The following is a 27,651-nucleotide window of genomic DNA, read 5'->3' as shown; positions in this document are numbered from 1 at the left end:
AGTAAACACAGAAACAGGCCAACAAATCTCCATGTTTCAGCCGTCTCAGTTTGCTAAACTGTTTCCATGCCAAAAAGCTGCATTTCTCATTTGGAATTAGATCCAAACACCTGTTCTTCATATTTCAGTGCTTAGAACAAATGGAAGATAATTCTTCTATGGAAGAAATTGTGATTTGATATTAATGTTAATAGTATGGTGGACTGATAAAATATAAATACAGAAGCTATGATGTAATCTTTTTTTTAATTACAGGTAGGTATGCATGTATCTCTCAGACCATCCAGGCTTTATGTGAAACAGATTTTTTTAATATTTACGAACTGTTTTCAGAAATGAAGTTCTTTCTGGTCAAGATCTGCAAGTGACATTTTAAACAGTGGCTGCTGCCAGGAGGAGAGTTGGGGAACCATATCTCTGACTTTATTGCTCCTTAGCTTCCTAAAAAATTATCTCTGGGCTATCCAACTGATTCAGATCAAGTGCAGTGCTTCCTTATTGAAAAAAGCAGATTTTTGAAACTGTATCATGTTAAAGCAGGGAACTTCGTCATGCACCGTGGTAGGAGAGGTGTCTGTTATTCTCGAAGCAAAGCTATTACTTCATATGTTTGACTGTGCACTTTGATTTGCATACAAACCCAACATTTCACAATTGTAGCGAACAGACCTTGGGTACTTCTACCAAAATGTGTTCTTCAGGTGGACAACAGATTCTGTTTGCTCTTAATGTCCAAATGGAGATCACTGGGAAGACCCATTATTTGTCTCTTTTAGCATATTGTCCTTTTGTTCTAGTCACTGGGTGTCATGGCTCTAAGCTAAAATAACTAGCTTCTTGCTTTAGGTAAATGCTCTAAGAAATCTAGAGTACAATAAGAACTGTATAATTGAGCATTTCTAACCTGCAGACTCCACTCCATGTGAATGTGGTGTATTGTATAGTCTTGGCTTTATTCACGCAGTATTATTCTTGACATCTCAACTGTAACATGCCACGTTTGTTTCTTTCTCTAGAGTTTTACCACAACTTGGATCCAGATTTCCTGTCACCTCAGTATTTAACCTTCCTTTTAAAGTTTATGAAAACTAAAAATAGAGTGACAGCCTCAAAGTTCTAAGCTAATCTCAAAGTGTAAACAGGGGCAAATTATTCTTAATGAGCCCCAGATGGAATAGCATATTATAACCCACTGGCCTGAATACAAACTTGTGGCTCTGAACAAAATGCCTGGAGCTCAGTTTTGATCTATTTTTGTGATAAAAGGTCACCAAAAAAGCAAGAATTGAGGAGGTGTGAAAATATCCTTTGGTGCACAGGAGACTGTAGCTTATGCTGCAAAGCTCTAAGGTAACTTTGTAGGCTGTTAGGTGTTAACTAATGCCTTTTTCCATTTTTCTCTGCCAGAGCACACAAATGTCATTCTCTCCAGAAAAGCCAGCAGTTAGAATAAGGCCTGAAAGCTAAAAGGCTAAGTAGGAATTTGTTTTTTTTGAAACATGATTAAAATATGGTCAGTCTGTCAAATAACCTGTGAGGATGCTCTGGGGGGAAAAAATCTAGATAAAACACAGACATTAATGTTTTTGGCTGAACAGATATCAGTATTTGATCTAAAAAGGAAAGAAAAAGTGATGGGGACAAAAATAATGATACCTTATAAGCCAGTTGAAAACTTACTCCTTACCCTATGTCTAATGACATCTTTTGCTAGTCTGTTATTAAATACCTTTAGAATTTACCGCTTCTCTTCCATTTGACTTCCCCATCATCTTTGTTTAACTGAATTTCTCCTACTCGTGCTCCTCATCATTACTGATGGTAGAGCTGCAAAAATTGTAGCTTGTTGTAGTTGTAGGTGGCTTGTGCCTCCTTCCCAAATAGGTGTGTTGAGGACACTGTAGTCAGTCGTCAGCACAGCAAGCGATGCCTGCCCAAAGTAGTCGGTAAACACAAATCCTTCGCCTGCTTAGTGGTAATATGGGAACGTGAATGACGATTTAGCATATGGCTAGTGCATGCAGGTTAGAATGGAGAAGGGGCAGGCTTGTTTTTCCCTGGGAACTGGAATCAGCAGCCTTGAGTGAGGAGGCCAGTGAGTTTATCCCCTAGCGCAGCAGTGCACGTGGGGTTTTGCCTGTAACGTGGAAAATTCTGTATGTAGTCCAGTAACATTTAAACTTTGCAATTTAATTGTATTTATTAATGCTGAAAACTATTTACATGGCAGCCTATTGCTGAAATGCTGGATTATTAATTGATACTTTTAGCTATGGATATTAATTTTTCCAAAAATAGATTGAAATATCCCTTTAGTGGTTAAACATCTTTTTCTTTGAAAGTTGTGTTGTTTGCCAAAGGTTCGTGGTATTCAAAATACCATCTGGATCCAATAATATGTCTCAATTGGGAATAAAAACTCTGGTATTGCAACAAACTCACCACGCTCAGGAGCCGTAGGGAGTCCCATCCCTGCAGGATCTATAGCACAGTCAACATCTTTCCTGCCCTGAAGAACACGCAGCAGCGCTGCTCCCTGTGACGTGAGGGGCCACTGCGGAGCTGGACGAGGCACCTGCTCCTGCTGGGGCTGGGAATACTTAATTTCAAAATATTTCTGCCGGTAAATGCAAAGAGCGCTCAGAACCAAGCAGCATTTTGAAAGAGCCTTTTACTTCTGCAGTAACTCTCTTTTTTAATATACATGTTAAGGATTATATTGAATAATGTAAAGGCTTATCCAAAAGAAAATGACTTGTAGGTATGTATGTGATATAATCATACCTCTGAATCAAAAACAGCAATAAGTTGATCAGTGCTACGAAATCTGGGCCCTGCCTGACACAGTCTAGTGTGTGACCGGAAAAGAGGGAAAGGTTTAAACTTTGCTGCTGACTCTCAGTATTTCCATTAAAGTCCAGAATAAGAAAAATATAGAAAGGACTAGAAGATAAATGACAGTATTTGAGTTTGTGGTTTTTCTTATGTTCTTGGTGACTGTGGTTACTCTCTGCCACTTCAGCTACCCCCAGATTTCTTTTGTGGCTTTCAAAGTAGGTTCACATAAAGCATAAATTGTTCTCTAAAAGTTTTCTTCTGCATCACAGTTCTTAAACTAGAAGTCAGACAAATATCTACAAGCGATAGCTACAGATATCTGCCCTTAACAAGCCACCAGATCAGAATCCGGTTTATTCAGAATCTGGGAGTGTGGCCCAATTCAGTGTCTTAAATCAGTCTATCATACAGTGAAGTCTGGAGCTGCAAAGTACAGAGCTTGGTTTTGGTTCTGATTTCTCCCAAGATACATATGTTCAGTTGAGTGTTTTGGGTTTGTTTTTCGGGATTCAAAGCCTTTTTTGGTCTCTTCTCTCTTCCCCTTCCCACCCGCCTTGGCTGCCCAGTCCTGACTGTGTCTGACCTGAACCCTCAATGTGCTGGTATGGAAAGCAGTCCCTGAACTGTCTTGCTCTTGAAAGCCAGAAAAAAAACAGAGGGATTTTATGTCTAGCACTTTAATTAGAGAATCTCCTTTTATTAATTATGGAAGAAATTCAGAAGCTATGCCGATGTGGATTTCTTTTTTTTTAACTTTTATTGTTTTTCTGTGTTGAAACAGAATACCTAAAATTGAGATTGAAGTTTATGCCCCTGTTATTTACGTCTGTAATACTGTCTACGAAAAGAAATGTATTTCAGTATTTCAGGTCACTTCCTGGTTTGAAATAACTGTTTCTCTTCCAGGGTGTTCCAGAAGATTTGTTGTTTTTTTATAAACATATCCAAATGGGCGGTGAAGTCTTTCGAGTAAACCATTGCCTCCTGCTCTACCGATACCATCCACAGGCTGCAACTCATTCTGTCCTAGAGTAAGTTGCATTTTTTGGTAGAACTTAAAAATTAGCTTCATTTTGTATGATTGGCAGCAAAGATGCTTGATCTCTTTGAGACATGACACAGCAAAATAATTACCAAGGTGTGTTTAATTGTTTGTTTGGGGTTTTTTGTGGCGGTGTGTTTTGTTGGGGTCGTTGTGGGTTTTTTTGGTTTGTTTGGTTTTTAAGGCTAAAAAGCAAGTACAACGTAATACGTTGGTAGTATCCTCCTGTTTCTGTTCATTCTTGCTATAGTTTGCTTTTGAGTAACATACTGTAATACTGGGAATGAAATTATGACTTGAAATGTCTGGTTCAGATCTTGTCCCCCATACACTGTCCCTGGACCTGTGTTAATGATTTAGTGAGGAACTTTAGTGCGGGCGCTTGAACGTTTGACAAATATTCTAAAAAATTTTTTCATCTTTGCAACTGTTCTTGAAATAATTTCACAATAGGTATTGTAAGAGCAAGGAAGCATTTTGGGGACTGTATTACAGCAGTGCTGTTTGTAGACAAATATGAGGTGACTCATTTTCCTATTTATTAGTGTTTAAATGTCAGGTTGTGGTTTTTTCCCTCTTTTAGTGTGTAATCCTTTTGGCAGTTAGTTACAAACTTTAGAGCCACGCATCATGGGATGCTGGAACTCTTGGAAGCCTCTTGCTGGTATCTGTGGGAAAACATCTTATTCTTGGAAAAGAGTTTGTTTTGAATTTCCTGCAAGCTGTTGCTTATTCAGATCTACAAGGTTGTGTGGCACAAGCACCCTGAATTACAATACCCTGCAAGAATGTGGAAATACTGTAAGCTGTTTCAGATGTGCTGTTTGCATGTCCAGATTGGTGCCTTTCTTGTCTGTAAGAGGTCAGACTAGACAGTCTTCCTGTTGGTTTTTTGCTGGTACTACTGTTAATAACATTTTGTGTGAGCTTTCAAATATGAGGTTGTGTAACATCTCTTTTTACTGGCTTGCTCCCCTGTTTGGTGCCATAAGCTGTGAGGGTTGGCTTTTGTTTCTCAAGAGTCAGGTGCGTGTTGAGCAAAAAGAGGTTAGCAAATGTTTAAGATTATAATTTAAATTGCATCTTTCCTAATTTGCATTTTGGTCATCCCACCTTACTTAATGTGTGTTCTACCTTTTCTAGAAGTCTTTTTAAAACTTTTCTTTCTTACGGTGAGTTTTGATGCAGCAGTTTTCTGAGGCGTATTCCCTTTTGGCCTTGGCCTGATTTGTCTTTGAATTTTCGGAGTTAGCCTAGACCAATTAATATCTTGTCTGAGATCAAAACGATGCTCGTAGTGTCAAGGTTTAAGGCAAGGCGGCAATAAACCGTGGCAGACGCTCCCTGTTATCCCCTCACTTCCCGCCACCCCTTTCCTTTAGATCTGAAAGATGATAAGAAAGATAAGAGGAAAGGAAGAGAGACTTAGACTTCAAGTTGGAGAGTTTTAAAGGGTTTTACTAATGCTACTAATAAATAGAGAATATATATATACAAAATATACTAAACCAGTCTCAAGTGCTTGATGTGGAGTTGGTGTCACTCCAGCAGCAGAGTGACAGCCACCTAGAAGAACTTGGCTGAAAGAAAAATCACTAAAAGAGAACTGGTCTTGTTTTTAACAAAACCAGGACAGTAGTAACGTTGAGCTGGTTAATAGGGCTTCTTCATACAAAGGTGCGTGATTAAATCTTTTCAGCAAAGACAACTGTCATTTGTAGCCTATTGTGGGCTGATTTTAGTTTATATGAGTGTCTTTCATTACCGTTCAGGGGAAAAAATGCTTGATTTTGCATTTTCAGACTTCCTAAGATACATATAAAAGTACTTGGCAAGGGACATTTAGTCCTTTTTATTTAGTCTGTATAATTGTAAACACTAATGATTTTTTTTTAGGTTGTTTCCTATGATTAGTATCCTTCTGGAACAAATATCGAGAGGTGAAACTATCTGTGAATCAGGAAACAAAATCTTATTTGCATTCTCCCTTTCCCTGGAGGCATCAGACTGCGTTATTAAATGTTTTGGGTGTGTGACAGAATCTGAGTGAAGTACAGTCTATGTATAGATTTCATTAGGTGAAAACTGAAATGTAAATGTTCTCCCTGCAATTTCATCTCAAGTCTGTGATCGATACCTGCTCAGTGGGAATGAGCAATACAAGTTTTGAGAAATGGTCTCTTCAGCCAAGAATTTACAATATGAAATCCCACATATTGTACCTCTTAGATCCAAATAATTTAATCTCACATTGCAGCTCATATCCTGGGGCTGTGTGTACTTTGTGCTACATAGCTATGTTACACCAATTTGATGCAACATCAGAGCTGCCTTTATAGTGAAAAGTACTGTAGCAAGAAAGCTTAATGTATAATAAAAACATTGTAAAATTCATAGATTTTTATCTTGCCACAGGGGAGAAAAAGGAACTGTTTATAAAACAATGTACCTCATTGCAAGATAAAAGCTTGGAGCAAGAAGAGCAATAAAACATTGTACTTGTCTGTAGGTAGTGTTGCTCATGCAGACATGCAGTTGGGGCACGTAGCTAATTCTTGTAGCAATTGACAGACTTTTGGTTGAGAGAAATTAAATACACACGGAAAATAAGGTTCCTACCTTCTGTCTGAGATTCAGGCAATTCCCTTTGATGCAGAAAATGCGAAGTGTACTTATGAGGCTCACAGTAATTTCATATGCCATGTATTCAGAATGAGTATAATATTGTAAGAGCTTGTTCTGCAGAAATAACCCAACTTACGTAATCTATTGAAACCATCTGGTTTCAGGCACTAGAAGCTTCCAGTGTCATCTAAGTGCAGGAGAACAGGCACTTGGTCTGGAACGCACATTTGGTGGTTTTAGAGGTACCCGGAGGTCTGGGGCTCTGGCGCTGATGCGCGCAGGAATGCCGCCTTCATTTCCTGCAAAAACACCCAGCCAAAAATAGGAGAGAGAAATAGCGGAACGTGTTCCTGTGCAACTGAAATAAAGACGAGGTCAACTGCATTTTTATCTTCTATGCTTGCATTTGGCACTTCAATTAAACATGGAAACTAATGACCTCATTAGATTCTTGAAAAGTAAATGGCAGTAACATTGATAGTCTCTGTCTTTCTTAATAAGCCTTTCATGAAAAATAGGCCACAATGCAAACCATGCCTCAGTTAATGACCCACGACCTGAAGATGAACTCAGACATTAATAGAACCTATTAACAGTGTAAATGTAATAACTCAGTGGGACGATATAGTCCAGCAATTAATAAGTTCATATGAAGTTCAGCAGAACAACAACGACAAAAAAAAAAATCAGTTTATTCACCAGTATGGTCAAGGTTCAAATGGGATTCATTTCTGAATTTCCTGTGGATTGTACAGACCTTGAATTCTGCGTGCAAAACTCACTATAAGAACCTGTTCTTTCAGCTCTCACTGTGATTGAAATGTTCTCTGTTTTTCCACCTCTGGATTATCTATCAGGTGAGATTCGCTGATAATATAGAACTCTCCTATCCTGCCATAAATAAAAAACCACTGGAAGAGGCTGTTGACTTGAATAGCTCCTCTTCCCGTCTGGTGTTACCTGAGTAGCGTGTGGGACCAGCGTACATAGGAAAGGCCAGATTTATAGATCTATAGTATTACTGTGGATGGTAATCAATGCCTAAAAATTCCACAACTGTTTAGGACATTGGGCTTGTATTTGTGCATTTCTCAAGTACTTGTACATCTGTCTTTGCTCTGTTGATTCATTCATGTAGCCTCACTGGGGGAAGGAGGGGAAAGGCAGTCAAACAATATGGCGAGGTTTAACTGAGCTCAGACATTAAATCATATAGCTTTTATTGTCACATTATCTTTCATTTCAAAATAGGAGGAGAGCAGATGTTTCTTGACTCCTGTATTCAGTCAGTAGGTCACCACACATTTTAACAGAGCTCCATTGTTACGTTACTGGGTGGATGGTATGGTAATAACTACTTGAGACTGAGGAACACACTTCGTAGTCGTTCTCACCCGCCGCATGAATACTCTCATTTCACTCCTGCAGAATTTTGACTCCTCTTCTTCCTTCCAGACTACAAAACTGATGAGTATTGAGGGGCTGCGGTAAATGAGATCTTAGGAAAATTATGTAACCCTCAAGAATGGTTTTCCTAGTAGAAAAATGTCTATGTCTAACATTTATTTTGTAAACAAGTGACAAGAAAATGCAAGAAGTGGGGAAAATAATGTACTTAAAGAACTTGGGTCAAGGAGTAGTATTAGGATTTGGGAACCACCTTCTGCAATCAGAAGAATTTGTATCCCAGCTTCTGGCTGAGGAAAATCTTGTTAACTGAATACAGGCTGGGAAATGATACTAAAGACTACTGGGAATCAGTTTGCTTTAATCCTTTCTGCCATGGGTAGGAAAAGCAGCCTTATTTGGGACATGATGCAGAATAATATCACCTCCTAGGTTTTGCTGGTGGCTATGAATAATAATTCAAAAGCTGAAAATAGCTGTGAGAATCATGTCTGAGTAGTGGTTTGTACAAGTTCTAGATTGTTTCAGGCATTTTCTTTAATCATCCTTTGCACGTTGCTACAGTTCCCGTCTGTTGCACCTGCACTGGCTCTTAGCGGATGGGAAAATGGTGTTTCCTTATCCCTCGAGGCAGGAATCCCAGTGATCTATTCTGGAAACATCAAAAAATGTGGCAAATTAGGTTAACCAGAAACCTGAAGGGGATAACTGAAACTCTCTCTTCTGACACTCCATAAGCTACCTTCTGCTTCAACGTTATTGTGTTTGAACAGTGATCCAAATAATTTGGAGTTTAAAGAGTTTCATATCCTTTTATTTCTGAGTTTAGTTCCCTTAAATACTTTCCCCGCTTGCATTTCTCAGTATAACATTCATAAATAAGAATGGTCAGTAAATCTGCTTCGGTCTGAAATCTCTGTGGGTGATAGCAGTAACGAGATTTGGTCTGCTTGAATTTTACCTCTATAGGGACTTTTTTGGACCACAGGCACCCATCACCTTGACAGCAAATGCCTACGGTCTGGAAGCAGCCGATACTAAATGTACCGGAATGTTTCCATGAGTAACAGAAACATTTTCTGTGTGCCTGGATGCAGATCCCAGTGTTTGCTCCACAACTAGAAGATAGTTGATAATTCATTTTATGCCATGTAAGGCTGCTTATTTCTCCCTCAGCTTTCTTAACTTTGCACACTCAAATGGAAAAGAAACTTGCCTGTGTCACTCAAGTCAACAGAACAGATTCTGGAGTACCTCTGGAATGTAATATTATCCTCCTGAAGTCACATTTCAAAGTGAAATCAGTTTAAAATCCTTTCCATTTACGTGTAAAGCAATAATCTGCTTTCTTAGAAGCTAGCAGAAGCACTAAAATTTCCAGTAAAGTGATCCTGGAAAAATACTTGACCTTCATATTTCTTTCCTTTAACTTTCCTGCTGGGAATATAGTATTCTCTAATGAGCATGGAAAAAGGCAAGTGTCAAAGGATGCCAGCGGCAGCTAAAGCTTTGCGGTAGGAATGCAGCTTGTGGTTGCATTAGAAGAGATTTGCAATAAAATCCAAGATGTTTTTTTTCTCCATTAGTCGAAGTGCTGGTGCACGGGCGTAGGCCTCAAACCAGCGTGGAAATTCTATGTGGAGGTGCTGTTCTTCTTGGGTACATTTACTTGTGTGTGAAGTTCTTTCCGAGTTATCACACCGCAATCAATGATGAAGTGCTAAGCGGGATTGGGCTGTGCTCAAAAATCACACGCTGAAGCGCAGGGGGTCCCTGGAGCTAGCAAATAATTCCAGCAAGAATCCATGTGTCTTGGGACTGTGAGGGTTGCATGTTTTTCAAACTATAACTCAGGGCTGTGAAGGAACAATGCAAATAAAACCATGAAATTCCTATATTAAAATATTAGAAAAGCTTGCTAATAAACCTTTGGGAGCAAATTGAGAGCGCTGGCCCAGGCTGCCCAGAGCGGGTGTGGAGTCTCCTTCTCTGAGACATTCAAACCCCCTGGACCCACCTGTGTGATCTGCTCTGTGACCCTGCGTTAACAGGGGGGTTGGACTGGGGGATCTGCAGAGGTCCCTTCAGCCCCCACCAGTCTGGAACTCTGTGAAATTAGGTTACCTATTAACCTCAAATGTTATATTTGTACCTCAGAGGTATACTTGATAGAGTAATTTGGAGTAGTAAATTTGTTACGGGGCTTTGTGAAATTTGATAATCTGCTACTAAAAGGAAAAATTTGAAAATGTTTCATAGAGGTCAGATGTTACAGTAATGCCAGATCATCAGGTATCTCTAGTGATCATACTCATGTGTTTTACAGTTTTGTAGTAGAACTGAAATTGGTGTAATGCATATGGGATTATGGAGTCAGAACTGCGTCTGGAGACCCAGCAGATGGGTTCATTGGTGAGAAGGACTGACAGCAGCGGAGCTGGAGCAGCTCTTCTTCCTGACTGTCTGCCCACCTGGGCACTTCGGATTCTGAACATCAAGGAAACTTGAATGGATTTTGATTTTGCTGTAAAAGGGCAAGCTGCATTTGCAGACCAGAAACAGCTTACTGTAGCTGTGCTGACTCGTGAATCAGAAATCTTATTTGAAGCAGAAGAAATAATATATCCAGTGAGTACTTTGGCTTTTAAATTCCATACCAAATTGGTACAGTCAGAAGACTGTGGCGCTCAAATTTGAACTGTGAGAAAGGTAAATTGGTAGGAAGAAGTACATGCTTCATAATAGAAAGAAAACCATAGGCAGCTTTAAGATCTCATAGGAAAAATACTAGTTTTTTTTCTGTTAATGCTTTAACTAATTTCAGTGTCTAATTTCCTGGATCAAAAGATGTATTACAAATTGTAGGACAAGTTGTAACAATTGCTAAAAGCCTATTGTGTTCTGTCATGATAAAGCAAATGGAAAATCCTATTTGACGAATTGCTTGTAGAAAGGAAAGACAATTAGACGTTAGGTGTGGGCAAACAGTGCGTTGGTGGGCAGGTGGAATTGTCGGTGTTGAATGTGATTACTGTAGACACAGTTTTTCATCTTCCTGTGATCTTCTGTTAGGGTTCTTGAAAATAATAGTGGTGTAGCTATAGCTTGAAATCTATCTTAATGATTTTTGTCTGAGAACTTCCACAGAGTTTCTGTTTTGTCTAACAGCAGTTTACATTTTCCTTGGAAATTTCTAATATAATGTTTTGGTGTGGTTTTTTTGTATGATGTGTGAATATGTTTGGTCATATGTATGTGAGTATGTACGTAAAGGTACATAATAATGCTAAAAGTTTTAGGTGTTAAAATCCACCCTTTTTCTAACTCTCCAGGGGAACCATCTGGAATCACCGCGTCAAGTTTCTTGAAGACAGAGTCCTGAGCTCCTGGACATCATTCACTATTTGGAATGCTGGCAAGCAAGGCAAGAAGCTCTACAGAAGCTTGTCACCAGCTAATCAGAAAAAGGTGAGCTCCTAAGAGTGGGTAACATCTGTACAAAAACACTCCCTCCTCTTTCATAGGCCTCCTTGCCGCTTCTAACGTCATGTAGCAAAATTTGCATATTTTGTCCCCATAGTACTAGCTGATGGTTAATACAAATTGGGGAAATTCTTAATATTTTGCATAATGTATTTCTTCTTTTAAAATGCTATATTAGTTTATTTAGAGTGTGCGGTATGTACATAGTGCAACATATGCACCCATGTTCCTGCTTCTGGTGAGTAAGCATAGTAATAGGTTATGTATGACTGTTTATGGCCTGCTACTATGTAACTAACCAGGTAGTAGCCAGGTACACAAGGTGAGCAGAATATCTCTTTATTTGGATGGTATAATACTAACCCGCCTTGTCCAGGTTTATTCATACACACAGAATATTTGCCCGGTTCCTAAGTGGATAGTGGGCAGGTCCCTATTAGGTGCTGCTCAGCCTGGTTTGTATTATGAGTAGTTGTTGGGTAACTCCCTTTTGAAAAGCTTGACTGTTTAAAAATAGGGGTGGGGGGTGGGGTGAACAGGCCAGTTGAAACTGTTGTATATGACTATGTAATTTAATTTACAGTCAATTGAAAATGTGGAGGTTACTTATATTTAGCAATGGCTGATATTTCTCAGGAGAGGTTTGTCTGAGAGTTTAAATATCTTTTATAGCATTTTCTTTTGCATAATAACTTTTTGTTAGATAAAGGCCTTAGGCCTGATGTCAAATGGCTGTTTCTTATAAAGAGCCACAGAACATTCATTTTATTACCAAATGTGTTTTTCTCAAAAATATGGATGGGAAGACAAAATGACAAATATATATAAACCTGATTAATGTAGTGACCATCAGACCACACACATATAAAAAGAAAACAGAATAAATTTGTGTATCCACAGTTGCAATTACTGACTAGGCGTGGAATACACGCACACAGTAAATATATAACACAAAAACTGACCCTGAATTTGATACTCCAATGCCATCCCTGTTTCATTGCCATCATGTGGCAGTGGCTGCACTGCATGGAGTAAGAGGAAATGTTACGTGTCTCCAATCAGTTCCTTCTCTCCAAGAGGACAGAGCCATCCATTAATGTATTGCAAGGCCTTGGTCATGTGGTGTATTGTGCACATGACTTTGGGGGGTTTATGAAAATGCTCTCTTTCCTTAGTATTTTGAAGAGCACTTTGTGAATTCCACTACCTTACTCGCAGCCATTGCACTTCTCTGTCTACAAAATGGTGAGAATTAGAAAATAAGATCCAAGGGAAGAGATGGCAGCTTGTCTGGCAGTGGTGTGCAAGCAGGGATTTTTGGCATCTTACAGAAAAACGAGACTACGTTGTTTTTTGTAGCAGTGTCTCACCATCTTAGGTGTTGGATTTTTGTTTTAATTTTTAGCCTTTTTTGTGCCAAGCCAAAATGGAGATTGATATTAAGATAGAACACCTCTCTAGGTTTGGGTTACATTTGCCACCTACTTCTGTAAGTGACTCACTCAGGACTTCACATCCTGTTCAGCAAACACAATGGTAATTAACAGATGTCGCTGCAGAGATTATAGAAAGGGCAAGAGAAAAATAATATCGCTGGTTTGTTTTTATTTTTTCTATTTTTCCACTAGAGAATGAGAGCTTACCTCTCAGTGAGGAACAACCTTCATTCCCCGTACGCTAGCACTGACGGCGTGGTTCTAATTAACTGAATCTTGACGTTCTTTCCAGCTGACCTTTACATAATGTTTGCTTTGGCAGTGCTGCAGGCCGTGATGCTGTTTTGCTTCTGTCAAGGTTACAATTGCACATATTCCAGTATGCTGGAGTTTGATATTGAAGTATTGCATTGAGCATTAACCCATTCATTACTGGATACTAGACCAGACACATTTAGCAAGCTTACATGCCAGGTGGAAATGTAAGCAAATGTACTGCAGAAAACTACTGGTAAAATGCAGTTACAGGCTGATCCTTAATACCTTGTAAGAGTAATCAAACTTTATCTGTCAAGTCTGACATGTTTTCTGAAGTATTCAGAGGTTTTCTCAATAACTAATGCAGATAAATAGGTTCAGAAAGTGACTTGTATCATCCGAAGTGAGAGGAGAATTTAGCTCTCTATAGTGACAAAGCACTAGTTTTATGCAGCTCATTATGATTGCCCTTGTAACTTCTGAGCTTTTCCAAAAGGGAGATGCCAAGTCTATCCATTTCAGTCAGAAGTGAAGCTTAAGTGCTATCCTAGTGCTTTATAGTAAGTCAGTGGCCAAAGGCTGTAGAAGTAGTTAAAACACCTGGCTTCTCCATGTGCTGATCAAAGGATTGTGCTGCTGGAGTTTCAGGAAATAAATGAAAAAAATTGCAGTAGGTCATTCATGGCACATTTCCTTTTATTCTAAATTATTAACAGTAAAAAGAGGCCAGTTAAACTCCATGCTGCGCTTTTCCGTAAAAATCCTTCAGGTATTTTCTAACTTCAACTCTTGCCAAAGACTCTAAAATCCCATATGAACAAAGGCTGTCAATAGTTGTTGCTTCATCCTTTCTAACCCTAAAAACAATAAAAAACTTTCCCTGTCTCACCCTTTAAAGGCTGTCTTAACAAGATTTAAGCTTTCAGATATTCTGCTAATGATGAGCACACTAGAGATTCAGTGTCATTTTGTATCTACAAGTAGAATCTAGTGTTGTCTTGTAAATGGAGCCAGCACTGGGATATTAATTCATCAGTTGTGTAAAACAGACACCTTTAAAATACAATTCCAAAAGCCCCTTAAGACAAAATATGATGGCAACAAAGGCAACAAAGATGCTGAAGGGAGTGGAGCATCTCCCATGTGAGGAAAGGCTGAGGGAGCTGGGGCTCTGGAGCTTGGAGGAGACTGAGGGGGTGACCTCATTAATGTTTACAGATATCTAAAGGGTGAGTGTCAGGAGGATGGAGCCAGGCTCTTCTCGGTGACAACCAGTGATAGGACAAGGGGTAATGGGTTCAAACTGGAACACAAAAGGTTCCACTTAAATTTGAGAAGAAACTTCTTCTTAGTGAGGGTGACAGAGCCTGGCCCAGGCTGCCCAGGGGGTTGTGGAGTCTCCTTCTCTGCAGACATTCCAACCCGCCTGGACACCTTCCTGTGTAACCTCATCTGGGTGTTCCTGCTCCATGGGGGGATTGCACTGGATGAGCTTTCCAGGTCCCTTCCAATCCCTGACATTCTGGGATTCTGTGATGATGTATTACATCAATATAATTCCCATTTTCTCCTCTGAAGGTCCAGTTGCGTAAAACAGTGTGATCTTAAAAGATCTAATGCTCTTTGAAGTGCAGGTAAAATTGCCAAAATTACCTGTATAAATTAACTGTCTAAATTTTATTTCAGTTGGTATTTATACTTTAAGTCAGTTTAGACTCTTGAAAATGTCACCTGTGCTCTGTTTCTCTCTTGCTGCATCCTTTTGTTGAGACTTAGAATTTCATTAGATGTCATGAAATCGATTTTGGTTGGAATGCGTAGACACAGCAGGGTTATTTTCTAAATTGACACTAAGTACCTGTAGGAAATTTGATATGCGTACTCCTAGAATAAATAATAAAAACAAAACAAAACAAAAACCTATTACATACAGCTTGTGTTATTTTGCAATTATGAAAAAAAATGAACTCTACTAAATCTTCAGGAAGAGAATTAATTAGTTTGACCTGTCAAGCTTAGGGCATGTAAGAAAACTTCTTTTTCAAAATAGAATGTTTCTAGTATTTTTAGAACTGGATAAACAAAGCAATTGTATTTCTTATACAGACTAAGTTTGTGTGAGATGTTTGAAAAGTATAAATACGTTGCATGCCAAAGAGCATTGTTTCTTAGAAAATAAAATTTGGCAATTCCAGGAAGCGGCAGCCTCTCTATGTGCACACTCTCTAATAACAAATTATTCCTTTAGTTTGTTTGGAAAACAGTCTGGATTTGAATCATGGGTAAGTTAAAAGAGAAAAGGACACCTCAGCCACGTTGTCTCTTTTCCTTCAGACATCTCTATGGTGAGTATTAAAATAATGCTTTGTCTCCAGACAGCTTAGGCAAAAATCCAAAGCTCAGTATTTTTGCTAACCAGCAACGTAAGAAAAAAATTATTCAACTAGTAGGGTTTTTTTTAATGAATTAATTATTAGGATCTCAGTATTCTTGGGGAAATTCTGTTTCCTGGCTGTCCCCTTCTTCATTCACACAGTTGACAGTGGTTCAGTATTAGCATTTCTGCAAGAATGAAGTCAAACAGACCTTTTTTTGTTTAAAACGCATCCGTCTTGTCTGTAATTTGCAGCTGAAGATGGAAACCAAATGTTTTGGGGATGCTGCATTTGCCTGGAGGGTTTCTGAGCTGTCTTGTCTGCTCTTTTATTCTCCACCAAACTTTAGCTAAAAGGAGAACTTCACCATGAACATTTTGTGTCATTTCCAATAGCTGAAAATAATGTTCAAGTAGCTAACAGAAAAGGAGAGGAAAGGACAAAATAAGCATCAGCTAATTAGTGGCACGGAAACAGGACCAGTACCCAGCCAGCCCCTGAAGTTTCTCTAGGCCAACCCCGGCCACCAGTGGCAAACTTGGAAGCTTCCAGAGAGTATTTTGTGTACTCTTTTTTCCTACCTCTTTAACCCTTTAAAATCATCTGTTCGCTTCTCATCACTTTTTTCTAAGAGCAAAGTCACTAAACCATGTACTTCAACTTACAAAAGCAAGAAATGTTTAAGTTTTGTAGCATCTTAACTGCTCTAAATTAAATGAATGGCAGTATGGGAAAATGAAGTGACGACATGTAAAAGCAAAGAAACATAAAGGGAAGAATATTACACCCACCTTGACTGTGAAGCGAGAAGTAGAATCACAATTTGAAACCGTTTTAATGGAGAGAGACTGTAGAACAAGGAGCGGCATGAAATTTCAAACCTTCAGTTAAATCCAGGTATAAATTAGCCTACAATGACATGGGGTAAAACAGAGGCTTCATTTTGGACTATAGTGAATATTCATGCTGAAATATGTAAGGGAATCTCCCTGTTGCTTCCATTTGGGAAAATGTCCTTTTGGCAACATCCGTTCTGTGGGTATAGAGCCGTGTGCACTTGAAAAGTTACTGGTGTGACTGATGTCCTTGTGGGTCCTGGAGAAACGGGACACTGGCAATTAGTTCCCACGGTGGTGTGTATAAAGGCAGTTGTATGTCTTATGTAGTAAGGGCAATGTTGTATGGACAATATGTAGAAGCTCATTTTGCATGTTGGATTCTTTGTTATGGATATGTGCGAAGCGGGAAGATGCTGCTGTCTCTAATGGAGTCATGTCTTGAAATGGAGTCACGGACTGGTTGCCTGGCATGTAATGTACCCACAGCTTCTGGCGTGGCTGTAATGCTAGATGTGAAATAAAAGCAGCACCCTGGTACTGACAACCCTTCAGACTGTGACCGGGAGTCGCGTGCTGGTTTCATGGTTCCGCTTGTGACTTACTGGAAGATGTTTATGCCTCTGCGTGTCTCTTGTTCTGTTTGTCATTAACTGTATCTATTTAAACTTGTGTTATAATGCTTCCAGTTACTTTGTTTTGACATGAATGGCCAAAATTGATTTAACTTTTGCGGAGATGTGTATTGACATGCTTCCAAGGTTTTATATAAGTTTGAATGGAAGAATTATAAATAGAAGAATCAACAGGGTCACTAAGAGTTTAAAATGGATGAAGGATTGCATGAGAAGGGAAGAGAATGCAATAGGGAAGATCTGCTCGTATAGGATCTTTGCAGAGTTTGCAGGTTGTCTTCTTTAAAGATAAATTTAATGAGACTAATTGTTGTAATGAGGAGGGAGAGAAGATAATGTGCAGGTGACCATTTCTCAAAAGGGTTGTCCATTTTTTCTATCACGCTCTATGAAGTTTTCCACTCTCCCTTGTAAAACCTGTGCCTTGTATCCTTCCAGCTAGAACACATCTTGAAAAAATTGCTGTGATTGTGTTTTGTTGCTTTCTGTAAATGATCATTACAGACCTAAAGCAGACTACAGGTCAAAATAAGATGAGGGAATAAAATCCTATGAAGATCATTCACCATAAAGGGACATGATTAGGCTGATGAAATCTTCCAGTTTTTCCACTAGGAAGTTTGAGTGGAACAGAATGTGTAAGGAAACATCCTCTGGAACAGCCAACAAGTCAAGTATGAAACAATCTTAAATCTTGTGTAGCACAATGCAAACAGGTAATTACACTTGCACCCCAAACCCACGCTTACTTACTTCCTAGGCTGGACATTTGGAGCTGGGTTTAGCTGCTACCCGTTAATCTCCTTTTACCCCAGGGAGGTCTGATAGTCCCAGCCTGTGTGTCCCTTCACGTGGCTGCTCTGTTTACTAAAGAGAACAAGCCACAGAATTGCTTTTATCTTCCTCAAACGTGTCTTCCCCTAGCAGAGATATTTTCAAGTAAATATCTTTTGAGCTATATAAACTTTCTATGATGAAGGAAAAAACTGTTTCTCCTTTTTCCTTTACACCATTGTTAATGTATACTTATAAAAATTACTTATAGTAATTATGTATCTTGTATATAACAGATATCTAGCTGTTTCTTCCAGTTTTTAGCTGAGAGAAATAACAGTCTTTTGTCTTTGTTTTGGAGTTGTGCAGATTTCCATACAAGTGATGTTCAAACAAAAAATATTTAATCATTTAGGTATTTTCTTAAAACCGCATTGTGATCTGAGGCCTCAGTGAGCTCCGATGGTGTCATATAGTCAGAGGCACTGCAAAAGAGCCATTTTGCTATAAAGGGGGGAAAACAACTTGAGACTGCTTTATAGCTTTATAATTTATCAGTTCTTTCCTAGGAGACAGTAGTTCATGTATGAGATAGATGGTCTTCATAAAAGATAAAAGAAAGGAGCCCATTAATGCAGGAAAATAAAAAGGTAACTCTGGGTTTATCCTAATAGTATAAAGTAAATAGCTCATCTAAGCCTGATGCCTTGAGTTCTCTTTATAGGATAAACAACTGTGTTCTGTATTTAGACTCCAGACACAGATTTTCTTGAGTTGGAAAATAAATAGTGTGTGGCAGAAAAATAGTTGACTTACACTTTAGCCACCCACGTGGTGTGGAGTCTGGCAGGAAAATTGCCCATTCAAGTTTGACCTGTTTTATAATACTGTAAATATCAGCTCCAAGCTGGCTGGAGCCATTGAAAATGACGTGTGGAGATATCTTAGTGGTAACTCAAAAATAGCGAGAGTCATTTACACCTTCCAAGGGAACGCTGGCACAGACTTACCTGTCAGGGTTTTTGTCGCAGTGCTTCTGGGTGTCAGTGTGGCACAGGCGGTTTGCTGTGTTTCCTACACGTGGCAGTATGAGCTCTGGCACAGGAGGTGTCTTCATTACTGGTAACCTAAGTGATACAAGAACTATCTTCGGTTCTCTAACACCATTCATGTTAAGAAGGGATCTGTGCACTGGTCAGGGGTTTCTCATAACTGTGTTATAATGTGCTGAAGGTGAACAGTGTGATAGTTTCCAGCACAGATCTTACAGCTGAAATCTCAGTTACTGACATTAAATTGTAGATAGAATTTCACTTTACCTCATGTCAAAAGTTTTGGTGTTTTGAGTATAAGCAGCTGAAAAAATAGCTTCAATTATTGGAAGGTAAGTCAGTGTATTGCACTGTATTTATCCCCAGAGCTCTGTTGGGGTGATAGTGAAGACATATACTGCTACATTTTGTTTATAACATCCTTAGTGCGATCCCTGGAACAGGATCATCCAGAGCCTGGATCTGCTGGCCTGTAATGTGATTCCTTTTAGTCACACAGCCCCAGAGTGAAAATGTAATGTTTCCTTAATGTTTTGTTCTTTATTTCTTTGGGTGCTTGTTTTCCAGCAACCCATTTTCCAGGTATGAATGTCTGCTGCAAAGTGGTTCCAAGGACTATCCCTGCCCACCCTCCCAGTTCATTGCCTGTATTTTCCCTGGTGACTTTGTGTGCTGGTGCTGTTTAGCCATATTTGTAGTCCCTTGCTATTTTTGTTGTCATTCTCTTCCCATTGATGTTTAATGGAAGAACTGATATTATGGTATTTAAGGATTTGGTTAGAAAACTGTTCCATTGGATAGAAGAAATATCTCCAAAGTATTTTTGATGTAGAAGCACCTTTTATACTGTGAGAGAATGCAGCTCACTGTGGCCATGGCCTGAAAACACACGTATCAGTTCTGTTCCTTTGCAGTTCTGCCCTGGGCTGTAAAGGTGGCAACCTGTGTTGGGAGTGAAGTAGCAATAAGGAATATAAAAGTTCTGCTTTATGACACTGATGGTCTTGTGTCAGAGTTGTCCTCGGCACAAATGGAATGAGGTCACTTTAGGTAAAAGAAAAGTATCTTAATCGCAGGAAGAAAACATGAGAGAGAGATTTGTAGACACAGAACACAAGCCAGCCTTCTGCAGCCTTCTCTAACTTAATAAATTAATAAACAGCTGTTTGGCTTTTCAAATTTTCTCAGCAGTAAGTGTTGTTAATCGATTTTTAATGCAACAATTAAAAAGATAGGAAAACTGCTATCCAGCTTTCACCAGAATAATTGATTTCTACAAGACCTTAACTATCCGAACTGTTCTGCTTCAGTGTAAGAGTTCTGTGAAGATGATATGGATAGATCCAATGGAAGTCAGAGGAAAACATAGCTATGTTTATTTTAAAAAGTCTTCTGAAATGTTACTGGCAACCTAATGGCTCAAAAATGAGGCCACTGTGTATTTTGGATTGCAGACATCTATTCTGCCAGCGTATTTATGAGGAATGCAAATAAAAAACCATCTGAAATATTTGGCATCTAGGGCTGCAAATAGTGCTTCCATAACTACAGCAAGAATAACCAAAACCAAGCAGTAATTCTATGTGTCTAAACACCAAATCTGCTGAACTTTTCAGTTGAAAAGTAGAAGGTCCAAACCCACAGGATTTCCCAAACTTGGTGTGTTATGCCCCAGAGCTGAGGCCGGTGTTAGCAGAGCATGCGAAGCAATAGCGCAGCTCTGGACACCGCGGTGTTGCTGGTGGGTGAGTTGTTATGTGCTTGGGGTGGGCAGGAGGAGGAAGGTTTGGATTGTCTCGTTTCAGGTGTTCAGCGGAAGTGCCACAATGAGCAGCCCAGTCGCTTTTTGCAGTTTGCTGAGCATATCTCTGAGGATGAGGCTGATGATCTCATCGATGTTTTCTGTTAAGCACTCAGTAGCTTACATCACCCGTTTTCACGTTCATAAAAACATAATGTGCACATAGACAACTGCAGAATTTGCCCATCTCTTCAGGATACACACAGAAAGGATTTAATAAATTTTTAAGCTCCGTAGGAGGCCCAGGGTGTGTTGCAGTATTCCTGTGTTCATTCACATACCTGTAGCGTTACTTGCACAGATACACTACAGGTGAAATATCCGCTGGTAGCTATGAACAGTATTGAAATGCTCTGCTTCTGTTTTGCCAGGTAACTGCGTTTTGTGATGTTGATGAAAAGAAAATAGCAAAAGGATTCTACACTTATGAAGAATCTGAGGTTAGTTATAAGTACTCTAACATTCTTTACTGTGATCTGGAAGTATTCTGGGAAATGTGATGGAAGAATACATCACTGATTTAAAATATTGTATAGCAACTCATTTTGGTAAGGAGGCTGTGACAGAAAACTAGATAGCTGGGGATTGGTACTGGAGTGCAAACTGTGGAGGCAGAACTATGGACCTCACACTCTCTGAAGTCAGTTTAGTAAGACAAAAATAAATATCCTGTGAAAGGATTCAGATGGAAGGGTGAAACAGCCTTCACGCACAGCTCGCTCTTTAGGCGTGAGTAGAATTTGGTTCATGATGGATGAAAGTCAAATGTCTGTTAAAACAGAGGAAGCTTCACTGATTAATTGTAACCTACCTATATTATAGTTACACTGTATCTGAATAAGCTTTCGATAGGTTTCTTGGGACCCTAAAATTTTAGGCAGCAACATTTAATTCCCTAGACAATGAAGGATGGTATCTAGATGGCAATAAACCATGTAGAAAAAAACCATTGCTTTGTTGCAATATTAATTTCACGGTAGCAATTAGCTCAAGACCTGGAGTAAAGTTTCATCCAGATTCACTACAACAGTTGGTGAAGAGGCAGTTGGTAGTTTCGCTGGGCCCGGATGGGACCCTGCGAGCGCAGTTTGCCGTTCCAGCCCAGCCGGCCTGGCTGCCGGGTGGTCTGACTGTCACCAGCCTCAGCCACTGCTGCCGCTGCTCTGTTTGTAGTGGGTCTGGTGATCCTGTGGCTGGAGATGAGTCGATTCAGTTAGCTGATCTGGCAGAAAAGGAACCCTCAAAATAAAAACTTATCCAGCAAGTTATCTTGTGAATCAAATTACCCTGAGGTTGCATGATCCTTGTATCTGATGGGAGCAGGACTGAGGGAGGGGTGGGGGGAGATGCACCTCCTCAGATACGGCTTGTGGTTAGATGAGAGAAACTGAAATAAAATTCAGCACTGGGAAGCTCATGAGCACTTTTAGCTGCATGAAAGCAACTGGAGTTCAGGATTTTGACCTTGGATACTGAGGACTCAGTACCAGTGCTGTAATACTATCAGCATAATTACAGAATCACAGCCTGGTTGGCATTGGAAGGGACCTCTGGAGATCACCTAGTTCAACACACCTGCTAAAGCAGGGTCACCAGAGCAGTAATTATGACAGATCTGTGCATTTATCTTCCCAACACACACCCATCCTCTGAGATTAGTTGTAAAGGAGATTGTACTGCAGCCTGTTGTGAATCCTTAGAAAACTCTGCAGCTTGGATTCATAGTGAAGTCCCAGTAGGGCTTGGAGGTGAGGAGGTAAGGAAGAAGCAGTGGAGGAGAGGAGACCTTCTCCTTTCACCAGCAGAAAACTCTTAATTCAGGTTTGGTGGAGTGTGAAACTTCATTCAGAGAAACACAATTGTAGTGGAAGATTCTGGTAAGAAAGTCAGGGATGCTTGAAATGACTGGCAAAATAATGAGCAGAAGCATGTGACCAGCTGGACTGTTTAGCATGAGTTCTCGAAATATTTTTTCCCCTTTTAGTGTTAAGTAGCTCCTAAAGCTATGCTGACAGGTAACCCTGTGTGCCCCTCTACTCATGTCTGCTGCTTTTTCCTGCAGGAGAGACCAAAACCCAAAATTCCTATATGTCACTTCAGAGATGCAACTCCACCCTTCATTATCTGCGTGAAGCTGGTGAGTAACGCCTTGAGCCTCTGCTCTATGTGCAAAATCTGTATTTGCTATTTACTGTAAATAGCTTTTCCCAGAAGCTTTTACTATGTAACTGAATGGGCTTTTTATCAAATAGATTGTGCAGAGTATTTCAGGGATTTAAAATAGCAGTACTAAGTGAAGTAGTATCAAGAATAATAGAAGGTCCAGCTTCTATAAAGGAGCCTGGGTATGTTTTACCTTCTTGCCCCACAACGTTATATACACAAATGAGGATATACAGTCAGCCACCTGGCCTTGTTTATTCCTAATATTTTGCAGCTTGGCTTTGTTTTTTAGAACAGATCTTAAAAGTCATTTTGTTTGTATCTGCCAATTTTGAAGCCTCTTCTGCGTCAGACTCTGGTAACTTTCTTAGTTCAACTGGTTTAATTGAACTAATAACATAACTAGAAGATGATAACCAGCAGTTATTTTGCTGTTATATTTAACATAGCAAAGCACAGTGTATGTGATAACACAGAAGTTTTAAAGCAAAATAGCAAATACATTCTAGTTGCAGATGCTAGTTAAAAAGGCTCTGACAGTAACTAAACCTGTAGCTACATAGAAACACTGACACTCTAACGCTGTCCTAGATCCGCTCAAAGATTGATTAGCTGAATCTCATCTCATCTGGCACTGTTAACTTCACACTCCCAACTTTACGATCAACTCTGAGATCATAACTATGAGTTGTAAAGCCAGACTGAAAGTACCTTGGGGCATTATCATGTGCTGTTGGTTGATAAACTCTTGGATAAGCCAGTAATATTACAACTAATTTAATTCTTCATACTACATATAATGGTGGGTGGAAGTCCCTAGACAAAACATCTGCGCAACCTGTTACAAAGCACATTTAATTTGTGAAGCCCTTACAATGAGACTATTATACAACATCTTGCCTGAAAACTCCATTCTGTGACTTCAGTTGTGATTTCACTATATTTTCCACTCATGGCCACAGTTATGATTTCACTACATGTTCTGCTCACAGCCACTGAGCGTCTTCTGTCACAGACCACTATAGGCCATAGTATTTTTAAGTAATATGTAGTATTGTCTTTAGAAATAAAAATTGACCTACTTCATACAGTTTCAGAGTTTGTAAAGTTGCTTCTAAAAATCCGTCTCTGCAGCAACTCACTTTTTAGGAGGATGTAAGGCAGTCGATAGCCATTTGTATAGAGCCAAATGTCTAGAAACCGCAGGCAAGTTCTCTCCTTGTCCCTCTCACTCGTGATTGAATTACACAGTTGGTGTTGTAAGAGCTGATGGCAAAACCACCCCAGTGCAGAGATAAAGAACAGAATCACAGAACCATTTTGGTTGGAAGAGACCCGCGGAGGTCCAGCAGCATTGTACACCCGAAAACAAAACATTGGCCAGAGCAGAAAGTGCTGGTAAGAAACTTGCATAACAACAGAGTGAAAGTCCCTAATGGAGCTTTTCTCTCTACTGTTTTTAATTATACCGATACCTGTTAATAATGTGAACTTCACTGTACACCTGTGTCATTATACCATGGTATTGTTTTAATATTATGAAGACAGAGAATCAGGTGGTTAGAAAAACAAATTTATAATAAAGAACTGAAACCAAATTTTTGTGCTAGTGGTACCTAATACCCTGTTATCACCTGAGAAACCACACCCACGTAGGAAAGAAACCTGTAAATATATCTGTACCAAAGTGTAGGAAATGTCAAGCTAGAGAAAAGGAATTAGAGGACCAAGGAATCAGAGCCAACGCTGCTCAGCCCTCCTGTTCTCTGCTATTGGGTTTCGCAGCTGATGTTAAAGCTCATTTTGAGCAGCCTCTTCAGCCGTTGTCATACTTGCTGTGTTTTATTGCTGTTTGGAGTCATTGTGGAAGCTGTCAGAATCCCTGAAATCTCCACCTTAATACAGCAAGGTTGTGGGTGGATTGAAATGGCCACAGTTTTCAGTAGTTTTGTGATGGAATTAGTCTTTTGCCAAGACAAAACATGCTGATAAATGTCCTGTGGTTTAAAATATTCAGGTATCCTGTCTGTAGCAGCTTTCAGGTTTCTAGACCTCTAACCACTAAAGGAAATGGTTTCTAAATGGTTTGAGAAGAGCAGAGTATTGAACTTTTTCATTCATGTGTGTGGATGTTGTGCAGACCCAGGGTTAGTCCGCGCTGTATTTACAGATGGGGTTTGAACGGCTGAAAACTAAACTTCCCACTTGCTTTTCTTTAATCACCATTTCTACATTTCCTCTTCAACATGCTTTTTGAAAGTGGGAATGGAGGATGGGGATAAGCACATAAAATATTTAAATTTAAAAATATTTCATATTAAAATATTAAGACTGCACTGTTATCAAATCAAACTGTGCAAACAACATTGCTGTTCCAAGTTGAAGTCCTAGGCCAATGTCCATTTGGGACATAGGATTGCTCTGCACAGCTTTCAGGTGCTGTCCCTGTGCGTATCATGGGGGCAAAACCAAACCTCATGTGTTTGGGAGGCTACACGTGGCCTGGATTTTCAAACTATTTAGGGCAAGTAGCTTTACCCAGCTCTGTGTTTCAGGTCACGCAGGGAGCGAATGTACATAAACGCCCGTGTATGTAAGGACATTTTATGTGTAGACAGCTGGCGGTGCAACTAGAACCTTGCTCCATGTAGCACGGAACTGTTGGAAGTTTATGTCAGGCAGAATTAGCTGGAGATCCTCTTAGCTAATTCCTTCAACAAAAGTCATTAGCAAATTCCTGGACATCTCAGGCTTCCAAATTTAGCTTTATTATTTACCAACATCAATTCATCAACATCCTTCTGAAGAAGAAAGTGTCCTGGGGCCTTATTATATTTTGCTGTTCACGGTAGGGGATTATTTTTAGTTTTGATAGACAAAAACCTGCATGTTTATGTGCAGCTCGAATTTTGAAGATGAGATATGTTTAGTGAGTGGCTTGTTTGCAAAAATGGGCTCTGCTGGCCATGTACTTGGAGCAGTGTTTGCTTGTTTATTTTTTTCAGGCAGTTCCTCCCTTGCTGGCTTTGGCATGACTTTGTTACCTTATAAAAACCTGTTGGAAAAGCAGTCATCCTGTGAGATCTTTGCTCAGTTTGCATTTTAAAACGGCTTCACAAAGGGCTGCAGCTGAAATTCTGCTCTGTGGGTGTGGGCCTGGGGAAGTTTTTGCTGAAGAGAATAAAATTGTGGCTTCAGCTCGTCAGTTGTGTGGCCGCCTGCAGCTCCACTTCACCTAAGGGTCTGCTCGGTGTATTTTTCTCTCGCTTTGAGGTAAAAGAAGCAAAATGCTTAGAAATCACGTATTGTGCCCTGGTTTGGCCGGGATTCCAAGTACTTGAATTGAAAGGGATTTGTATTTTTCAGTCTCGGTAATTAAACTGGTTTGATTGTATAAAGTTTTCAGTAAATTTACTGTTAGAGCAGTTATTGTAAACCCTGCCTTGTTCTGTCACCACAGTCTTGTGCTCTGGGAACGAAAGATTTGGTTTTAACTCTCCTGCTTAATTTAGCATCTGGGCTCTTTTATATGTATTTTTTAAACCCTTCTTCAGAGCAGGTTGATTTTTCAGCAGGCTAAACGCAACTGTTTCATACCCTATGTGCTAACTTGGGTTTATGAAATCATTAATGGAGACTAAAGGTTGTAATCAAGGCCTGCATGTCTGAGCTGAATTCCCCGTTGACATGAGTGGTAAGTTTTGCAGATGGACCAGTTTGAGCTCTTAACTGGATTGCAAAACTAGGGCCCAGTCCTTCAAAGTATTAAATACCATCAAGTAAGTGCTCTTGATTTCAAGAAGTTAAAAAAAAAATAAAATAGTACTCGGCATCATTCACAATCAGGGCCTTATCGCTGAGAGGAGAAGTTGTGTACCTGAGGTAGGTGGAGCCTTCTGATTCCTTTTTTATGGTTAGTCAACATCAGAGCTCAATTATGAATTTTCTGACGGGTGGTTATGGGTTTTGTTGAAGTTCTGGGTCAGATTGTGTTGGCATTGCCAGTGAAAATAGAAGAACTTGGCAGGTCGGTGAGAATCACACAGGAAAAGGGGGAATTAATCTGTGATCTTGGGCAAGAGGTCTGAAATGTTCTCATGTGGTGTTTCCTTTCTGATATCAATTCAGGCAGCAGAAACAATGCACGGGCTTGGAGGAGACAGGTCAGCGTGTTTTGTTGTTGGAGTCCCTGCTGGCAGAGGTGGCCGCGTTCCTCAAGGCTTCCCCACAGCACCCGATACCCTGAGCAGGTTTATGAGCAGCTCAGCTGGCCCAAGGCGAGCTGGGAGCCGGCCGGACAGTCCTCCTGTGAGACACAAACCTTCGCCTCTGCACTCAGCTTCATTAAAGATCCCAGAGCAGCTTTTTGAATCCTGCTACTCCAGCCAAAGTCTAGTGTTCCACCTCCTTGCAGTTGGACTCTGTTCTTGTAACTTCCTGCCCTAAACAGTCGCAGAATGGTTGGGTGTTGTTAAAACTTGGCCTGTGCTGCTCTGGGCCAAGCAACAGAACACTCTTTACCTGCCTCCTATAGTATCATGAGCTTTAATTAATGTTTTTTTGTGATAGTCCTGAAGATCAGTACAATGAAGGACTCTGGGAAGACCCAAGCAGTTCTAACTGCTCAGAAATGCTGCAGTTGATGTGTTTTCTTAATGACATCACTGCCTTGCAAGATCACTCAAGGAGCCAACCTGCCAACCATTATCCTGTTCAGATAGCGTAACTGCGGCTCAAAAGGAAACACCTTTAACTGCGCAAAATATTTCAGTTGCGTGATGAAAGGTTTGTTTCAGCAGACAATCTAATAATTGTTCAAAATCTACAAAAATCGCTGTTTTGTCAAACTGGTTCCCTTGGTCTGTTCTCTGAAAAACGCCTGCGGTACAAAACAAAATGTTGAGTTACCTGCAGAGCTGCGCTTAC

At 39.9% G+C, this 27,651-nt stretch overlaps 1 protein-coding gene across 8 annotated transcripts in view; it reads left to right on the top strand.

The window, feature by feature from the left end:
* Positions 1–27,651, top strand: part of B3GNTL1 (UDP-GlcNAc:betaGal beta-1,3-N-acetylglucosaminyltransferase like 1) — a 97,228-nt gene that overhangs the window by 63,057 nt on the left and 6,520 nt on the right. For 7 of the 8 annotated variants that reach the window (XM_082067360.1, XM_082067361.1, XM_082067363.1 and 4 more), the window contains 4 exons: positions 3,745–3,869; positions 11,245–11,380; positions 20,934–21,002; positions 22,625–22,699. In XM_082067360.1, coding sequence (XP_081923486.1) covers positions 3,745–3,869; positions 11,245–11,380; positions 20,934–21,002; positions 22,625–22,699 — 405 coding nt within the window. Of the gene's footprint in view, positions 1–3,744; positions 3,870–11,244; positions 11,381–20,933; positions 21,003–22,624; positions 22,700–23,976; positions 26,389–27,651 lie in introns of those variants that run through there. The other variant, XM_082067362.1, reaches the window with a different exon arrangement.

Source organism: Streptopelia decaocto (assembly GCF_964273445.1).
Source record: "Streptopelia decaocto genome assembly, chromosome: 16".
Lineage (NCBI taxonomy): Eukaryota > Metazoa > Chordata > Aves > Columbiformes > Columbidae > Streptopelia > Streptopelia decaocto.
The sequence above is the reverse complement of the archived record's forward strand: the minus strand, read 5'-3'. Positions and strand labels throughout refer to the sequence as shown.